Genomic DNA, 16305 nt, shown 5'->3' with positions numbered 1-16305 from the left:
CATGTCATTCCACAGCTATCTTGAAATAATGTGTCACCATGTCCTGCTGTGTCCATCCCCAAGCACTTGACTGAATATGAAATCACCTCACATCCTGAAGTCTTTCCCACATCCCCCTCTTTTTGTTTTGGCACAGATTTCAATATAACTCTTGCTCTCTTCCCAATGATCCCACAGCCCAAGTAAAGTCCAAATTCTTCAATTTGGTCTACTGTATACATTGATGTGGACCCAAAATGGTCAAGACCATGTCATCAGCACAGCACTTGACCTTGTATTGCTCTTCATCCATGCTCAAGTCTTCAATCCTTGAGTCCTGTCCCATCTCCACTGCCAAAATTTCCAATAGAAGAACAAACAAAAGAGGCAGCAAAGGGCACCCCCAGCATGCTTCCCCACTCCACTTGAAAGTCATCAGCCAGTGCTCCATCAATCAAAGCCTCAGCATGTAGTCCAGTATAAATTGGTTGAATCCAAATAATAAAACCTGAACCACAGTCTAAACACTGAAGAGCCCTTAACAAAAAAGGGCCAAGACATACCACCAAAACCCAGGAAAATAAGTGCTACCCCCTTCCTTTTCCTCCCAACCAAGTCAGCTGCACCAGTCACAAAACAAACACCAACTTTCTCAAGCCTTCCTGGAATAAATCCAGTCTAATCTATATGAATCTACTTTTCTATACATTTTCTTAGTCTTTTTCCTATTGTTGAAGTAAAAAAGTTTGTAATCCACATTTAATAATGAGGTAGACCAGTAAGAATGTGGCAAGGTGGGGTTGTTGCCCTGTCTGTATATCAGTGTTATACATGCTTCCTGCCATGCTGGCAGTAATAGTTTCTCTTCCTTAATCTCATCCATTACTTGTTGGAGTGGTAATATTAATTTTTTCTCTATGCATTTATACTACAAAGCAGTGAATTCATCTGGTCTGGGTGCTCTAACTTTTTTAAATTTTCTGATAGCTTGTGATAATTCTTGAATAGTGATAGTATCATTCATTATTTTCCTGTGATCGAATGTAAATTTTTCAAGACATGTTTCTTCTATCCATTCCATGTTCTGAAGTTGGTATTTTTGGTTAACTTTGAAAAAAATGTGATGAACTGGCCATGAATTGCCTTTTCTACATATGTAATTTTATTGTCTTTTTTCACCCCTGTTCCTTTCCATTTCTCTTTTAAGACACTATGCTAAGTATCTTCCAGGTTTATTTGCATGTTAGAAATGTTTTTGTTTCAACTCCTTTTGTATCCAATCTGTCTGTATCATGTCTAATTGAATGCCTGACAGTTAGGACCCCAAGGGTATGGAATGGGCTTCCACGGGAGGTGGTTGAGGCCCCATCGGTGAGGTTGTTCAAGGATAGTCTAGACATGCACATGGTGGCATGTTGTGAGTGGAGTCAGCTGGAGCTGGGGGTCAGACTAGATGGCCCGGGAGACCCCTTCTTACTCACTCTGTTTCTGTGTTTCTAATTTTTAATTAAGTTCAATTAAGGTTGATTTGTCTTGTACTTTCTTATTGTGATCCTCTAGTATTTGAATTAGTTGCAGGAACTTTTTAATTGTTCTAATTTCTCTCTCTTTTTCTTAGATGCTATTGCTAAAAAAATTCCTGTCTACTTTACTAGCGTCCCATGTTGTTGCTGTAGAAACAACACTTGTATTATTTAATCTTTTAAAAAATCAAATTCTTTTTCATATTTTTCAAACTTCCAATTCTTTTTCAGACTTCTTGTAATAAAGATTGTCATTCAATTTCCATCTTCTTCCTTCAATTTGTTCTTCTCATCAAATTATTTCTTTTTTCTTTTTAATTTTTTAAATTTAAAAGCAAAACAACTATAATAAATAGAGCAAGCTGAAGTAGACAAAATTGCCAAGGGAATTCAATACAGATCCAACCAGTACAATCAACCCTCAGAATCTAACCATCAACACTCCATAAAAATGTAATACAAAAAAAATCCTTTATCTATATAACAACAGATCCTCCAATCACTTCAGATCCTCCACTGCTTTCCCTATCTTTTTTAAACACATCAGATCCACTTATCATGTTGCACATTCCTGTAACAATTTTCTTAACAGCATACGCCATCCATCCATTTCTTCATTTTTCAATTGTTGAGGGCTCCAGTGATCTCCATCCAGAACCAGCTGCATTCTTATCTGACATATTCCCTGAAAGACTGTCTGACACTGTATTTTAAGACTCATGAAAAAACTGCTTTGATTCTCTTAAAAGAAAAATTCAATGCATTAATATTTAATAATATCAATCATTCTGTCTCTAAAATACAATCTAAGGAGCTCAGATGACTATCTCTTTTCAGATCTGTCATCAGCTTTCCAGCATCCAATTCAGATTTCCTTCTTGCATTAACTCTCCTCTCCTCTGCACTCCCACCATTCACATTTCTTCATACCTATAAGTAAATTACAATTTGACAGTACAGCTTAAAGCAGAAGAGTTTGGAGAGGAGAGTCAAGAAGGAAGGAAGGAAGGAAGGAAGGAAGGAAGGAAGGAAGGAAGGAAGGAAGGACGGACAGACAGACAGACAGACAAGGAAAAGATGGCGGGTATGGTGGGAGAGAAAAAGGACAAAAGGTGAAAGTGGATAATGCTAGTCAGCCTTCTATTGACATTAGAATTATTAGTCCCATTCTATCTCTATTAAAATATTAGTTTGAATTAGTTTAGTAAGAATTGTTCCAACTTTCATAGCAAGGGGCTTTGACTTATAATCTCCACGTCCAATCGATGGAGCTAATGGTCTTCTGCAAGTTTATTCCTTGCTCTTTAGGATTACTAATTTTTTATTCGTAAGTGGGGCCAGGATCAGCAAAAAAAATCCAAGTTCCATCAGGGAGATAATTGTTCCTTAGAGCAAATCATGTATAGTTTAAATCAAAAACAGCAACAAAAAAATCACCTGGCTCAAACAACCAGCAACTCCCTTAAAAATGGTGATGAAGGGGGAGAGAACTATCTCTTTTGCTGCAGTAAGCTTCAGGCAATATCAGTTTATAATGTCCAGGATTCTTAAATAAAGACATGACAATTTACAGCTGCAAAATTAAGTAGAAGAGTATCCTTTTCAAAGTCCTTTCCAAGCAGAGAAACAGAAATGCCTTAAAATCTGAATCATAACTAAAATCATAACCTCAGGTCTCAGCTGGCCAAAAAGCACTGTGGGGGGGGGTTGTTGTTTACTATTGTAGGGACCTGATCAATTTGATCTCTTCTTAAATTTTTTGAGTAGTCTCTTCTCAGTATCTATGCAAATTGTCCAAAAATCTTCCTGTCAAAATCTTCAGAACGTCTAATCCACAGATTGATGGAGAAAATTTAGCAATCTTCATTGATTTTCTACTTTGGATCTGCAGTGTCCAGGTTAGTCTTTCCTTCCTACATTTATCCTCTATTCTTCCCCTCTTCCTTTGCTTATATATCTCACACATTTCTTCACAACTATAAAATAAACTCATAGTTTAACATGACATAAAAAAGGAAGTTAGAAGAAAGGGAGAAGGAGAAAAAGGGACAGAAGATAAATTGTTAAAATCAGTGTAATAGTCACTCTTTTGACAACATTACATCTATTAGTCACATTTTATTTCAATAATAGTTTTTGTTATTAGACTATTAGTGTGAATTAGTTAAGAAGAAAAATTATTTGAAACTTTTCCATCAACTTCGATTAATTTTCTATCAGTCTCTTACCAAACAGGAAACTTTTACTTCTGTTCTTCTGCCTCAAAGTTAATCCCAAATCAATTTTTCTAAATCCAGCAGATGGCACTGATAGTCCACAATTCATTTTACTTCTGCATAATAAAGAAGCCTGTTGAAAGCCTGTCACTTCATTACTCCTCCCTTCGTCTCCAATGAAATTTAAAAGGAGGGTCCATGATTGTTTATTATCTTTGCCTCAGAATAAAGCTGTCCAGGAAGTGCAGATAAACATTCAAAATAAGTCATTTACAAATTAATCCAGAAGCATCAAGAGCTGCAGTGCATGAAAAGCACTTCCCTAGCTTCAGTAGTTTCTTGACAAAGAGAAAATGGAAGTAGAACAAAATTCCATCCTTTTCATCACACAAGAACATCAGCCATATCAAGGTCAACCCTCACCAGTCATCAATCTTTATCTCCTAAACAGAGATGACTTTATGGCTGTTACAGTCTAATTAGAGTTCAGATGGAACATCACTAATCATCAGAAAACTTTCTGTTTCAAAGTCCTTTCCAGATATGAAAATAGAAATGCCTTTAAAGTCTTAATTGCAGCAAGTCAAAGTAATATTCCCTTGGCTCAAAAAATAAAATTAAAAAGCAGAAAAGAAAAAGAAGCAGCTTAGGAAAAAAAATGGTATGTGGGGGTCAACTCTGTAATGTATTTCAATTTATCTTATCTGGCCATCTTATTGTAATCAAAGTTGGACCTGAGAGTCTTCAAGCTCACCTGTCATTCAGAGAGGTGAGAATCCTGTCATAGACATTTTATAAGCATCTAAGTGATTTAAGGTAGAGCAGCACAAGGTGCTGTGAGATGGGTCGCCATTCCCTTCATTGGTGTTCTCCTTGATCCATCTTTGTTACTTGAGGCTCTGGACAGCGCAAGGTTTCAGTAATCTATGTTCTGGTAGTCTCTGGAGTACTGCAATGCAGTCTACACTAGACTGCCTTTGAAGTCTTCAGAAGTTGTAACTTGGGCAAAATGTGACAGCCAGATTAATAACAGGGTCCAAAAGATCTAGACATGTAGCACCGATTCTGCTTGCATTGGCTTCCAAGCCCAATTCAAGGTGTTGACTTTAAGCTATAAAGCCCTACTTGAGTTGGGACCACAATTCCTTAGTGAACACCTTTCCCAAACTCAATCTGCTTCGACACTATAATGAAGATCTGTTACTTCCAACTGACATCTCTGAAGGGGACTTGATTGATGGCAACAAGAAGAAGGGCTTTCACGGTGACAGCCTCTCGGTTATGGAGCAAGATTCCCACTGAATCTCAACTGGCTCCAACCTCAGCATTCTTTCAGTGCCAGTTTAAGACTGTCCTTCATGATAGGGTACTCAATTAGTTTTACCTTATATTGGAGCATTATTTCAAATATTTTACAGATCTTCTGATTAAATTTGTGCAAGCTATTGTAGTTTTTTTTAAATATTGGTTTAAATTTTATTTTTAAATTTAATATTATATATTTATTATGGTTTATTGCTATTCTGTATTGTAAACTTCTCAGAAGGCTTCAGCTATTGGGTTGTATAAAAATATCATTAGTGATAATAATAATTCCAGAGAAAAGTCTAGAGAACCTTGGTTGATAAGCATATGAAGTTGAATTCAGCTCCTCACTCTTTCAAGCTATATCAAAGTATAGCTTTTACTGTTTGTGGTAGTGGAAATAGCATTCCAAGGCCTCAGAGGCTAGACTAATCTAATTTCATTTTTTGACTGCATAACCTCCCAAATGGACTGTGGGAATGCTGTGGACAAAGTGCCCTATGACATCCTGATAAACAAACTAGCAAAAAGTGGCCTCGATAGAACTACTTTTAGAGGGATCACAACTGGATACAAAATTAGTCACAGAGATGTTCATCAGTGGCAAATTCTCAAATTGGGGAGAGGTGACAAGTGGGGTGCCACAGGGACCAGTACTCTTCAACATTTTTATTAATGATTTAGATGAGGCAGTACAAGGAAAGATAATTAAGTTTGCAGATGACAAAAAGCTGGGTGGAATATCAAATATACTGGAAGACAGAGGTAAGATACATGGTGATCTCAATAGGTTAGTACATAGGACAGAGAGAAACAAAATGAAATTCAGTAGGGACAAATGCCAAGTCCTCCACTTAGGAACAAGAAACCAAATGCACTGCTACAAGATGAGGAACACTTGAGGTTGTTGTAGATCACAAGCTAAATATGAACTGACAATGAGATGTAACTGCAAAAGGGGCAAGCACTATTTTGGACTGCATTAACAGAACCATCACTTCCAAAATACATGAAGTACTGGTTCCACTATACTCAACAGTAGTCAGACCTCACCTGTCATGCCATGTCCAGTTCTGGGCACATAACCTTTAAAAAGATGCAGAAAGGCTAGAAAGGGTTCAGAAGAGGGCAACAAGAATGATTCAGGGACTGAAGGCAAAACCCTATGAGGAAAGATTGAGAGAACCGGGCATGTTCAGCCTTGAGAAGAGAAGACTGCGTGGGGGGGGGGGGGCGGCATGCTATCCCTCTATAAGTACCTGAAAGGATGTCACAAAGAGGAAGGTCAACATTTCTTCTTGCTGATACCAGAGTGTAGGACATGGAATAATCGATTCAAATTGCAACAAGCCAGATTCAGGCTAGATATCAGGAAAAGTTTCCTCGCTATTAGAGGTTCCAATATTACAGTGGAACCAGTTGCCTCCAGAGGTCATAGGCTGTCCCACACTGGAGACATTCAGAAAGAAACTGGATATCCATCTGAGTAAGATGGTGTAAATTGGTGTCCTGCAATAGCAGGGGGTTGGACCCGATGGCCTTCATGGTCCCTTCCAATTCTACTGTGTTATGATTCTATGAAAACTGTAGTGATAATCCAATCCTCATTTACAAGTTGACCAAACTAGCAACAAAATTGTATAGATTGTTTTGGTATTTAGAGTGGTGATTCAATATGGTCATTTCTGTAGCCATGGCAAAAACTCTTCTCTACTCTACTGAACAATTCTTCACACTTTCTTATTCTTTGTGTGCCACCAACTTTATTTCTCTGTTTAAAATATCCTTCCTTTTCAAAACAGTGCAAGGTGCCTTTAGTCACTTTAATTAAACTTAAAGCAACACATGGTGTGATGTAATATAATACCAAAGCATCAAAGAGTATAATAGTAGTAGCAGCCACTATAAATTAAAGACTCCAACTGACCTATACAGAACAAAGCAAAGAGCTCAGATTGGTATATCTGTCTGGGAGATGGCAGACCCAACCCTGCTTCATCATGGTGTCACCAGGTCAAAAGTGGCAGGGCACAGGCTTTAAATGCATTTCTAGCATCCTCAACCAAACAAGCACAGGTTGTACAGACGGAAAAAACCTCTGCCTCATAGAATCATAGAATAGTAGAGATGGAAAGGGTCAGAAGGCCATCAGGTCCAGCTGATTAATGCTATTGCAGTGCTATTAGTGCTTAGTGCTTAGTGCTATTGCAGGACACTAAGTTACACCATCCCACTCAGTTGACTGTCCAGACACCTTTTGAATGCCCATAGCAAGGGAGAGCCCACAACTTCCCCAGGTAATAGGTTCCATTGTTATACTGCTCTGACAGTGGGAAATTCTTCTTGGTGTCTGGTTTAAATCTGGTTTCCTTTAGCTTAAGTCTGTTATTCCATGTCCTGCATTCTGGAATGAACAAAAAGAGATCTTGTCCTTCCTCTTTGTGACAGCCTTTCAGGTACTTGTAGAGTGCTATCGTATCACCCCTCAGTCTTCTCTTCTTAAAGCTGAACATGCCCAGTTTTCTCATATTTTGCATACGTTTTCTCTGAGGGATAGGCAGAACCTTGACAACAACAACAACACCACATTCTATTTCTTAATAGCATTTTCCTGAAGAGAAAATTTATTAATAGGCTTGGCAGATGGCACCATCACTACCTCATTTTGAATTTTACAGGGGGCCCAGGCAAAACTGTCATCTACTGATAGATTTCTTGTTGCTTTCACACATCTTCCAATGGAATAGCTGCACAACACCTTAGACTGTTAGCTGTGGGTGCTCTCTCTCTGAAACTACCCTGGGATCCATGCTGTGCAGACCAGGGTAAGGAGCAGACAATTGCAGTTTAAATTTTATTTATTTATTTATTTATTTATTTATTTGGACAGCTTTTATGCTGCCCCGTTCGCATAAGCCTTGGGGCAGCTTCCAATACATAAATAAATATATTTCATACAAAATACATAAAATACTGGAGACATCCTGGCCACAGATCTAAAATCAATAAATAAAATCAACAATTAAAATAGTGTTTAAATAAAAAGGTCTTGGCCTGGCGCCGAAAAACAAATAACGACGGTGCCAGGTGGACCTCTCTGGGGAGCGCATTCCATAAGTTGGGCACCACCGCAGAGAAAGCCCTCCTCCGGGTACTCACCCTCCTAATATCTTTCATGGAGGACTCCCGGAGAAGGGCCTCTGCTGCCGATCTCAAAGGGGCGGGAGGGCACATATGGACGCAGGCTCTCCTTTAGGTAAACAGGTCCCAAGCCGTTAAGGGCTTTGTAGGTGATAACCAGCACCTTGAATTGGGCCCAGATTTTGATGGGAAGTCAGTGAAGCTGACAGAGGACTGGAGTCATGTGAGCACAACACCCAGTCCCCATCAGCAACGTGGCAGCTCTATTTTGCACCATCTGAAGTATCTGGACCATCTTCAAGGGCAGCCCCACATAGAACACATTACAGAAGTCTAATCGGGAAGTAACCAATGTGTGTGTAACTGTCGCCAGGCAATTGTTCTCCAGGTAGGGATGCAGCTGATGGATAAGCTGAAGCTGGAAGAAAGCACTCCTCGCCACTGCTGTTACTTGAGCTTCCAACGATAGCTCTGGGTTGAGCAGCACTCCCAAGCTGCGGACCCTGTCCTTAAGAGGGAGTGCTACCCCGTTCAGGACAAGGTCAAGGTCCCCCACCCCGAAGCCCGAACCGCCTACCAACAGGACCTCTGTCTTGTCTGGATTAAACTTCATTTTATTGGCCTTCATCCAGCCCATTACCTCGGCCAGGCACTGGTTCAATACAGCCCCTGCCTCACCTGGATTGGTTGAAAACGAGAGGTAGAGCTGGGTATCATCAGCGTACTGATGATTCCGCAGTCCACACCTCCTGATGACCTCTCCCAGTGGTTTCATGTAGATGTTAAATAGCAGGGGGAACAAAATGGATCCCTGTGGAACTCCATGGCATAACTGCCATGGCACAGAGCCATAGTCCCCCAGCACCACCTTCTGGAATCGGCCATTGAGATAGGAGGGGAACCACTGCAAAGCAGTGCCTCCTACCCCCAATCCCACTAGCCTATCCAGAAGGATACCATCGTTGATGGTACCGAAAGCCGCTGAGAGGTCCAGGAGGACCAACAGGGATGCACTCCCCCTGTCTTTCTTCCTGCACAGGTCATCATACAGGGCAACCAAGACAGATTCAGTACCGTACCCGGGTCTGAAGCCGGACTGAAATGGGTCCAGATAATCAGTCTCATCCAAGAGTGCTTGGAGTTGTCCCGCCACCACCCGCTCTAACACCTTGCCCAGAAACGGGATGTTGGCCACTGGTCTATAATTAGTGGCCATCTCTGGATCCAGTGACGCTTTCTTCAGGACCGGTCGGACTACCGCCTCCTTTAAAGGGGCAGGCACCCGCCCTCCCTCAGCGAAGCGTTAACCACTTCCAAGATCCAGATCCCAATCCCGTGCTTGGAATTATTTATTAACCAAGACAGGCAAGGGTCCAATAGGCAAGTGGTGGGACGTACTTGTCCAAGCACCTTGTCCACATCATCAGGCCTCAATAACTGAAACTCATCCATCAATTTAGGACCAGACAGCTACATTAACATCTCCCCTGAAGGCTCTGAGTCACTATTGGAGTCCAGCTCGTGATGAATCTGAGCGATTTTCTCCTTAAAATGCTTGGCAAAGTCGTCACAGCGGGCCGTCGTGGGCGGTACAGGGTCTTTCTTAGGGCCTGGATGAACCAGCCCTTCTACCACCTGAAAGAGTTCCGCCAGATGGCATTGTGAGGAGGCAATGGAAGTGGAGAAGAATTTCTTTTTCACCGCCCTCACCGCTACAGCATAGGCTTGATAATGAGCTCTCAAGTGTGTTCGGTTAGATTCATCCCGTGATTTCCTACACTCTAAACGTCTCCCAACCCGCTTCATCGCCCATAATTCAGGTGTGTACCAGGGGGATGAATGGGCTCTGCCCAGTGAGAGAGGATGCTTAGGAGCGATCGTGTCATTCCATAATTGGCGCGATCGTGCCATTCAATGTGTCAATGGCGCGATCGTGCCATTCCATAATTCGACCAGAGTATCGACAGGAGCACCAGCCTTGTCAACCGGAAATTCCCCCAGGGCCTTCAGGAATCCTTCGGGATCCATCCGGCTCCAGGGGCGGACCAATACAATTGGGTCCACACCCTTACAGAGGGAAAGGCCGCTCTCGAGCTCAAACCTCACAAGGAAGTGATCTGACCATGACAGGGGAGTCAAACATAAATTCCTCACCCTCAGATCACCCTCTTCCTGCCCTGTCGAGAAAACCAGGTCCAGAGTGTGTCCACATTCATGGGTTGGCCAATGACATGTTGAGACAGCCCCATGGTCACCATGGAGGCCATGAAGTCCTGAGCCACCCCGGTCAGAACAGTCTCAGCATGGAGATTGAAGTCCCCCAGGACCAGCGTCCTGGGAGTCTTCAACACCAGGTCTGAGATGATCTCTTTCAGCTCAGGTGGGAGTCTGGGGATTCTGTTGGTGTACCATGCACCCAACAATCTGTCTCGGTCACCCAACACCAAGTAGAGGCACTCTAGACCCGGCCTCGAGAGGACAGGAAGCCCCGCGAGGGAAATGGAAGCTCAGTAAACTAAAGCAACCCCCCCTTCCCTCCACTCTGGGTGTGGTCAGTGCCGGACCAGGTACTAGGGCAGGCACAGTTGGGAGAGGGAGACATCCCCCCCTCCTGCTCAGGTCTCTGTTATGCAAGCCAGGTCAGCCCCCTCATCCACAATCCAGTCGTGGATGAGGGATGATTTATTATGGACTGACTGGCATTAAGGAACAGCACCAACAGGCCCGGGGGGCGGTTGACAAGCCTACCTGGAACCCTCTGGCTGGGGGAATAACCAGAAGGGGGAACAGGTGTCAACCATCTGTCCCTCCTTCTTCTATGCAGACTCGTTAGATCCCCAACACCATAACGTCCATTGCCCAAGACCACCGCAATGGCAGCACTCATGCGCTCCCCAGGCAACCTTGCAGTCGTCATGGCCAGGAATGAATCCATTAAAATTAAGTTAAAATACAATAAAACCTTTAAAACTCCTTAAAAAACTCCCCATCGACCACCCAATACAGAATCCCACCCAACCAATAGGGTCCCTGGCCAGTCCAGCCCCCACATGGCCCCGAGCGGTCCCAAATGGCAACAACTGCCCTTTGGCCATTGCCCTTCGGCCGCCGGCCTGAGGCTGCCGGCCCTGGCCACATCCGGTGAGTTATGCTGGCGGCTCGTCCCCACACCTGCCCCCCAATCTGGTGTGGCTCTCACCCACGCCGGCAGGCAGGGGAGCAAGGGCAGCCACGTGGAACTTGCCGGCTGGCAAGATGGCATCCTCTGGCGGCAGCGTCGTCGGCCCCGGCGTCCTCTGACCCCAGGTAGGTCCAGCGATGGCCACGGACAGTGGCGTCAGCTGTCCTCCGGGTCCAGCGGAGTGCCTCACAGCCTTCCTCGGTGGCACAGCAGTGGAGGCAGATGGTCGAAGGGAGGGGAGGGGGCCCAGTTCTGGCTCCAGCCCGGCCGCGTCCGGCAAGTTATGCCGGAGGCTTGTCCCCACGCCCCACCCCCCAATCTGGTGTGGCTCTCACCCACGCCGGCGGGCAGGGGAGCAAGGGCGACCACGCGGAGAAGACTGCTGGGAATTCAGCTGGAGTTCCTAAATCAGGGGATATCATTGGAGTAGGGATGGTGACTATAATAGCTGCTTTCTTGGAAACTTGGAGGAACCTTTCCATATTCCAGTGGTGGGTGGGAATGTGCACGGCCAAAATACAAAAGCAGCATTCTCCTTTGGCTTATTAGTTACCCCAGCATCTTAACTGCCTATAACTTAATAAAGGCATCTCAAACTTTTCTGCAATGGTGGGAGAAGTGCACAGATGCCAGGAAAGCAGCTAATGATAGACAGTTGGAGAAAGAGGGTGGATTCTGAGAAATGGTTCACAGTCTTCTGGAGATCCCTGGAAGGTCAATCATAGTCCCCAGGCCTAGACCTATAGAATTCTGGAGGTAGGAAAACTATGGAGTGTCAATGGTGTCACCTGGAAAAAGAAGAAAAGCAGGCAGGTAGATCACTGGTCTATCTCAGTCTTTGGCAGCTTATGATATCCTCAAGAAAGTGCTCAGATTAGAGGGATGGGTCCCCTGAAATATTTAACTGTTCCCATTCCCAAAGCTTTCTTTCCCAGGCTATATGGGAATGTGTGTGTGCATGCTCATGTATGTGAGATGAAAAGGAAGTTTACAAGAGGTGAGCAGAACATTCTGGAAGGCATTCATTCACAGGGTTGCCATAAGGTGGAGATGACTTGACAGCATATAGCAACAACAATGGAAAGAAAAAATGACATCTCCCTTTCCATTGTCGTTGCACACAGGAGGCTCTTAGCACTACAAATCAAAAGGCATTGTACATTTATTCTGTCCTATTCCTAAGAGGCTTTTTTGGGTGGGGGAGGCAAGATAAGAAGGAAAATAGAAGCTGTGGTGGGAAAATGCAGGGGGATTACAAACAGAAGACAAAAACATTTGGACATATGAAAAATTTAGTGTTTGATGTAGGATGACTGCAGGATAAAGACTTTGCCAAGAATAACTTCTCCCTTTCTTTGAATATGGAAGGTTTTGGGACTGCATCCTGCTCCGGATCATTTACTGCTGTGTAAAGGTTTCAGGAGAGTGGGAGAAAAAGGTGTACCCCTTGCTCAAGAAGGTTTCCTCCTACTTTGTGAAACCTGAATAGAACTACAAGCCTTCTGGAGTCTGGAGAGGAACACTGCTAGGAGAGTTAGGAACACATCATGACATTTTGTTGTAGGTATGGAAAGAAATTTGGTTTGGAGAGAAGTTTGTCAACAAAGTGAATGCAACTCTTCTTATTGAATGCAGGTGGATCCTGAACCATATGTGGATATCTGCATCTATGATACCTGTAGCTGTGAATCCATCGGGGACTGTGCCTGCTTCTGTGATGCCATAGCCAGTTATGCTCATGCTTGTGCACAGAAAGGAGCAGTAGTTCATTGGAGGTCACCTGCTTTATGCTGTAAGTGAGACTTCTCCCAGCCTGGCCTTTAATTGACCAAAGCTAGCCCTCATGAAGTCCCATCTCCAGTACTTGACCTACTGCTCATCCCTGTTTTCCTGATCTTGAAACAGAGGATGGAGTGGTCACTTTCATCCAGAGCTTTCCTGCTCTGCACATCATCCACCAGTTCTTCCCTGTTGGTCAAAACCAAGTCTAGGATGTCTTTCCTTCCTTGTTACTCCCAGGGTCTCAACATACTCCACTATCAGTTCCCTGCCCTGTCTGGACCTGTCAATCTTACACAGACTGTCTCTACCAGATCCCCTTTAGCCTGTCCCCATCTCATTGCATCCTATCTCTTCCTTGACATATAGCGCTACACCCTATTCCCTCTTTCCCTTCCTGTCCTTCCTAAACAGAGCATACCCCTCTGTCTTGACATTGCAATCCTGCTTTTCATCCCACCATGTTTTTGTGATCATCCCCCCTCACGTCATATTTGTTTCTTCCCAGGTGAGCTTCAAGTTCTTCTTGCTTCTTTCCCATGCTCCTAATGTTGGTGTACATACATTTCAGCTCTTTCCTACAAACTTCATTCCCTAGCTTCCCCAGCCTCCTTCTTCCTCCCATCCTCCCTGGCACAGCAGGAACCATTTTTGCACTATCCATGCCAGCCCCTGTAGTCCCTGCAGCACCCTGCATCTGAGACCCTGATCTTGTTCCTTCACCTTACTGATCTTGACTGGTTTCTGGGGGTCCTGGTCTCCCTCGATCAGATTAATGGCCTCTGGAGTAAGTTTGCTAGAGCATTTCTAATGGTCCTTTTCCCATCCTGGTGAGTTGCACCCTATCCCTTGCCAGAACTCCCTCAGTGAGGAACCAGTTGCCAGGTTTGAGGAACTCAATGCATTCCTTCTGACATCATGCCCTCAGCAAGTCATTTGTCTCCACAACACTCCTCTCCCTGGTTGGTCCATGTCCATGCACTAGCAAGAGTGAGGAAAAGGCCACCTGAAACTTCAGGTCCTTGTGGCTCTTGTCCATGGCCTTGAAGTCCTGAGTGGCCCCACCCAGTCCCTGCTTGGCTGTGTTGTCTGTCTACTCATAGCCTACTCATCAAGTAGAAATCCTGCCTATCTTTCCCCCTGCTTCCTTCTTCTATTCTCTTCAACCTTCCTTCCTCGCTCATTTGAAGAGTATGATAACATTGACTCACAATCCATCTAGGGTTCACTCCCTAACTTTAAATGGAGGACAATGCCCAGAGGTTTCTGGTCATCAATAAAGGTCAAGGATGCTGTTGTCCAAACAAAGGTGGATCTCCATTCTGGAGGGCAATGGGTAGATTTGCACCCAGGTTTCCAAATGGGTAGTTTTGCACCCTGGTTCATCCTTCTCTGGATGAGCAAACATACCTCATTTAGGCCTGAACCTGACAGGGTTTTCTTGCCCCACCTCTTTAGTGCTCAGCCAGACAAAGCTAGTGTATGAGCAGTCAATGTCCTCCAATGTCTGACTGTCTCGTGCTTGTCTTCATTTGTTTCTCTCTGCTGCACCACTCTGCAGCTCTCCCTGGTGGGGATGCTGCCATCTAAGGCTCCACTCCACATTGGTGGCTTTTCTGGAACTTCCCAGGAATTTCCCAACATACTCTTAGGCAGTTTGATCTTATGCTAAGCTACATTACAGTTATTAAAGAATGGTAAAAAGATGGGTGAAACTCAAATACTTTGGCCACTTAATGACAAGAAAGGACTCATTGCTGTCAACGATTGGAGGTAAAAGGAGAAGGGGGCGGCAGAGGTTGAGATGGCTGGATGGGGTCACTGGAAAAATGGCTGTGGGGTTCAGTGTACTCTGGGGGATGGTGGAGGACAGGAGAACCTGGAGGAATTTTGTCCATGGGGTTGCGAACAGTCATAACTTTGTGACTGTAGAACAACAAAAAAGGTGGGTACTGATGCATACTTATGGGCACAGTGCAATTCTGTAATTGCTCACATATACAGACATGCAGAATCTACTTTGCTACATCCAGTGCAAACAGGTGTGCTGGTGTACAGTGTAGTACTGAGTGAAGTTCCTGGTATAAGTTTTATTTCTGCCATGAACTTCATAGGTAGCTTTAACAAGTCACTCCCTCTCCCCACTTCCATTTGCCTGGAGGAATGTTGTCCATGGGGTCATGAAGGGTCAGACACGACTTAGCAACTAAACAACTTATATAACAGGATTGGTTTAAATGTTTCAATAAGAAAATGTATGGGAAGTATTTTGAATACTCAAAATTTCTGAACAAATTAGTGTCAATATCATATGGCATGCTTCTTAATTTTTTCATAGCGCAAAGCTGTGAGCACATGAACAAAGATGAAGAAGGACATCGGTGTGAATGGAGATACAACATTTGTGGCCCTGCCTGTCCAAAGACATGCCAGCACTTGGATCCAGTGGTCTGCCCTGTGAAGTGTGTTGAAGGATGCCATGCACACTGTCCTGAAGGTCAGCATGTCTGCTTTGGCACAAACTTATTAGGAAGAACTCTCTTAGCTTTCACCATTAAAACAGATAATTTTGTTGCCATCATTTTTTTAAGTGTGGATGGACAACTTGTGGGCTTGTTCCATTCCCTTCTGCCTTCTGGGTGCTCGAAGAAGGCTCTGATTTAAGTCCTCTTCAATCATTTTCTTGAATACACAAGGGTTTAAGATGGGCTTGTGCATGCTGTCCCCACCTGTTGTACCACAAAGCCTGAGCAGTGGTTGCATGTGCATTCATCTGAATACAAGTAGAATTCTTTGCACAAATGTGGACCCTGCTTTATCACAGTTCCTATAATGTAGAGAGTTCTATTCAAACTGAACGTGAATACAACTCCCTTTCATATTTGTCCTCAGATTTAGTCTGCAGTAATAATTTTTCCTGCACAGCAAGAATATATTCGAGTACCTTTCTCTTTCTGTTGAGCAGGAGCTGAAGAAGAGAGACAGATCCTGCTGAGGTGGAGAACCAAGGAGGAACAAGAGAGAAAGGCATGGGGGTGGGGATTTAAAAACCAAGTGGCTGACTTCTGCTTGGCTCTCCAGTTGAAGACAGGGGGCATGGTATGATTAGTGGCAGAGACTAGAGACTAGTTTACTGGCTCAAGAAGGAAAATGCCAGCAGAGTTTTGTTGTGCTTTTAAAG

At 43.8% G+C, this 16305-nt stretch overlaps 1 protein-coding gene across 1 annotated transcript in view; it reads left to right on the top strand.

The window, feature by feature from the left end:
* Positions 1-16305, top strand: part of LOC123017098 (von Willebrand factor-like) — a 251520-nt gene that overhangs the window by 124704 nt on the left and 110511 nt on the right. Inside the window, exons 21-23 of the mRNA XM_044418233.1 lie at positions 9922-9984; positions 12981-13137; positions 15463-15621. Coding sequence (XP_044274168.1) covers positions 9922-9984; positions 12981-13137; positions 15463-15621 — 379 coding nt within the window. The remainder of the gene's footprint in view (positions 1-9921; positions 9985-12980; positions 13138-15462; positions 15622-16305) is intronic.

The sequence above is a fragment of the Varanus komodoensis genome, unplaced genomic scaffold, assembly GCF_004798865.1.
Source record: "Varanus komodoensis strain SLA01 unplaced genomic scaffold, ASM479886v1 scaffold9, whole genome shotgun sequence".
In the NCBI taxonomy this organism is placed as follows: Eukaryota; Metazoa; Chordata; class Lepidosauria; order Squamata; family Varanidae; genus Varanus; species Varanus komodoensis.
Note: the sequence above shows the minus strand (reverse complement) of the source record. Positions and strands in the feature narration are given on the sequence as shown.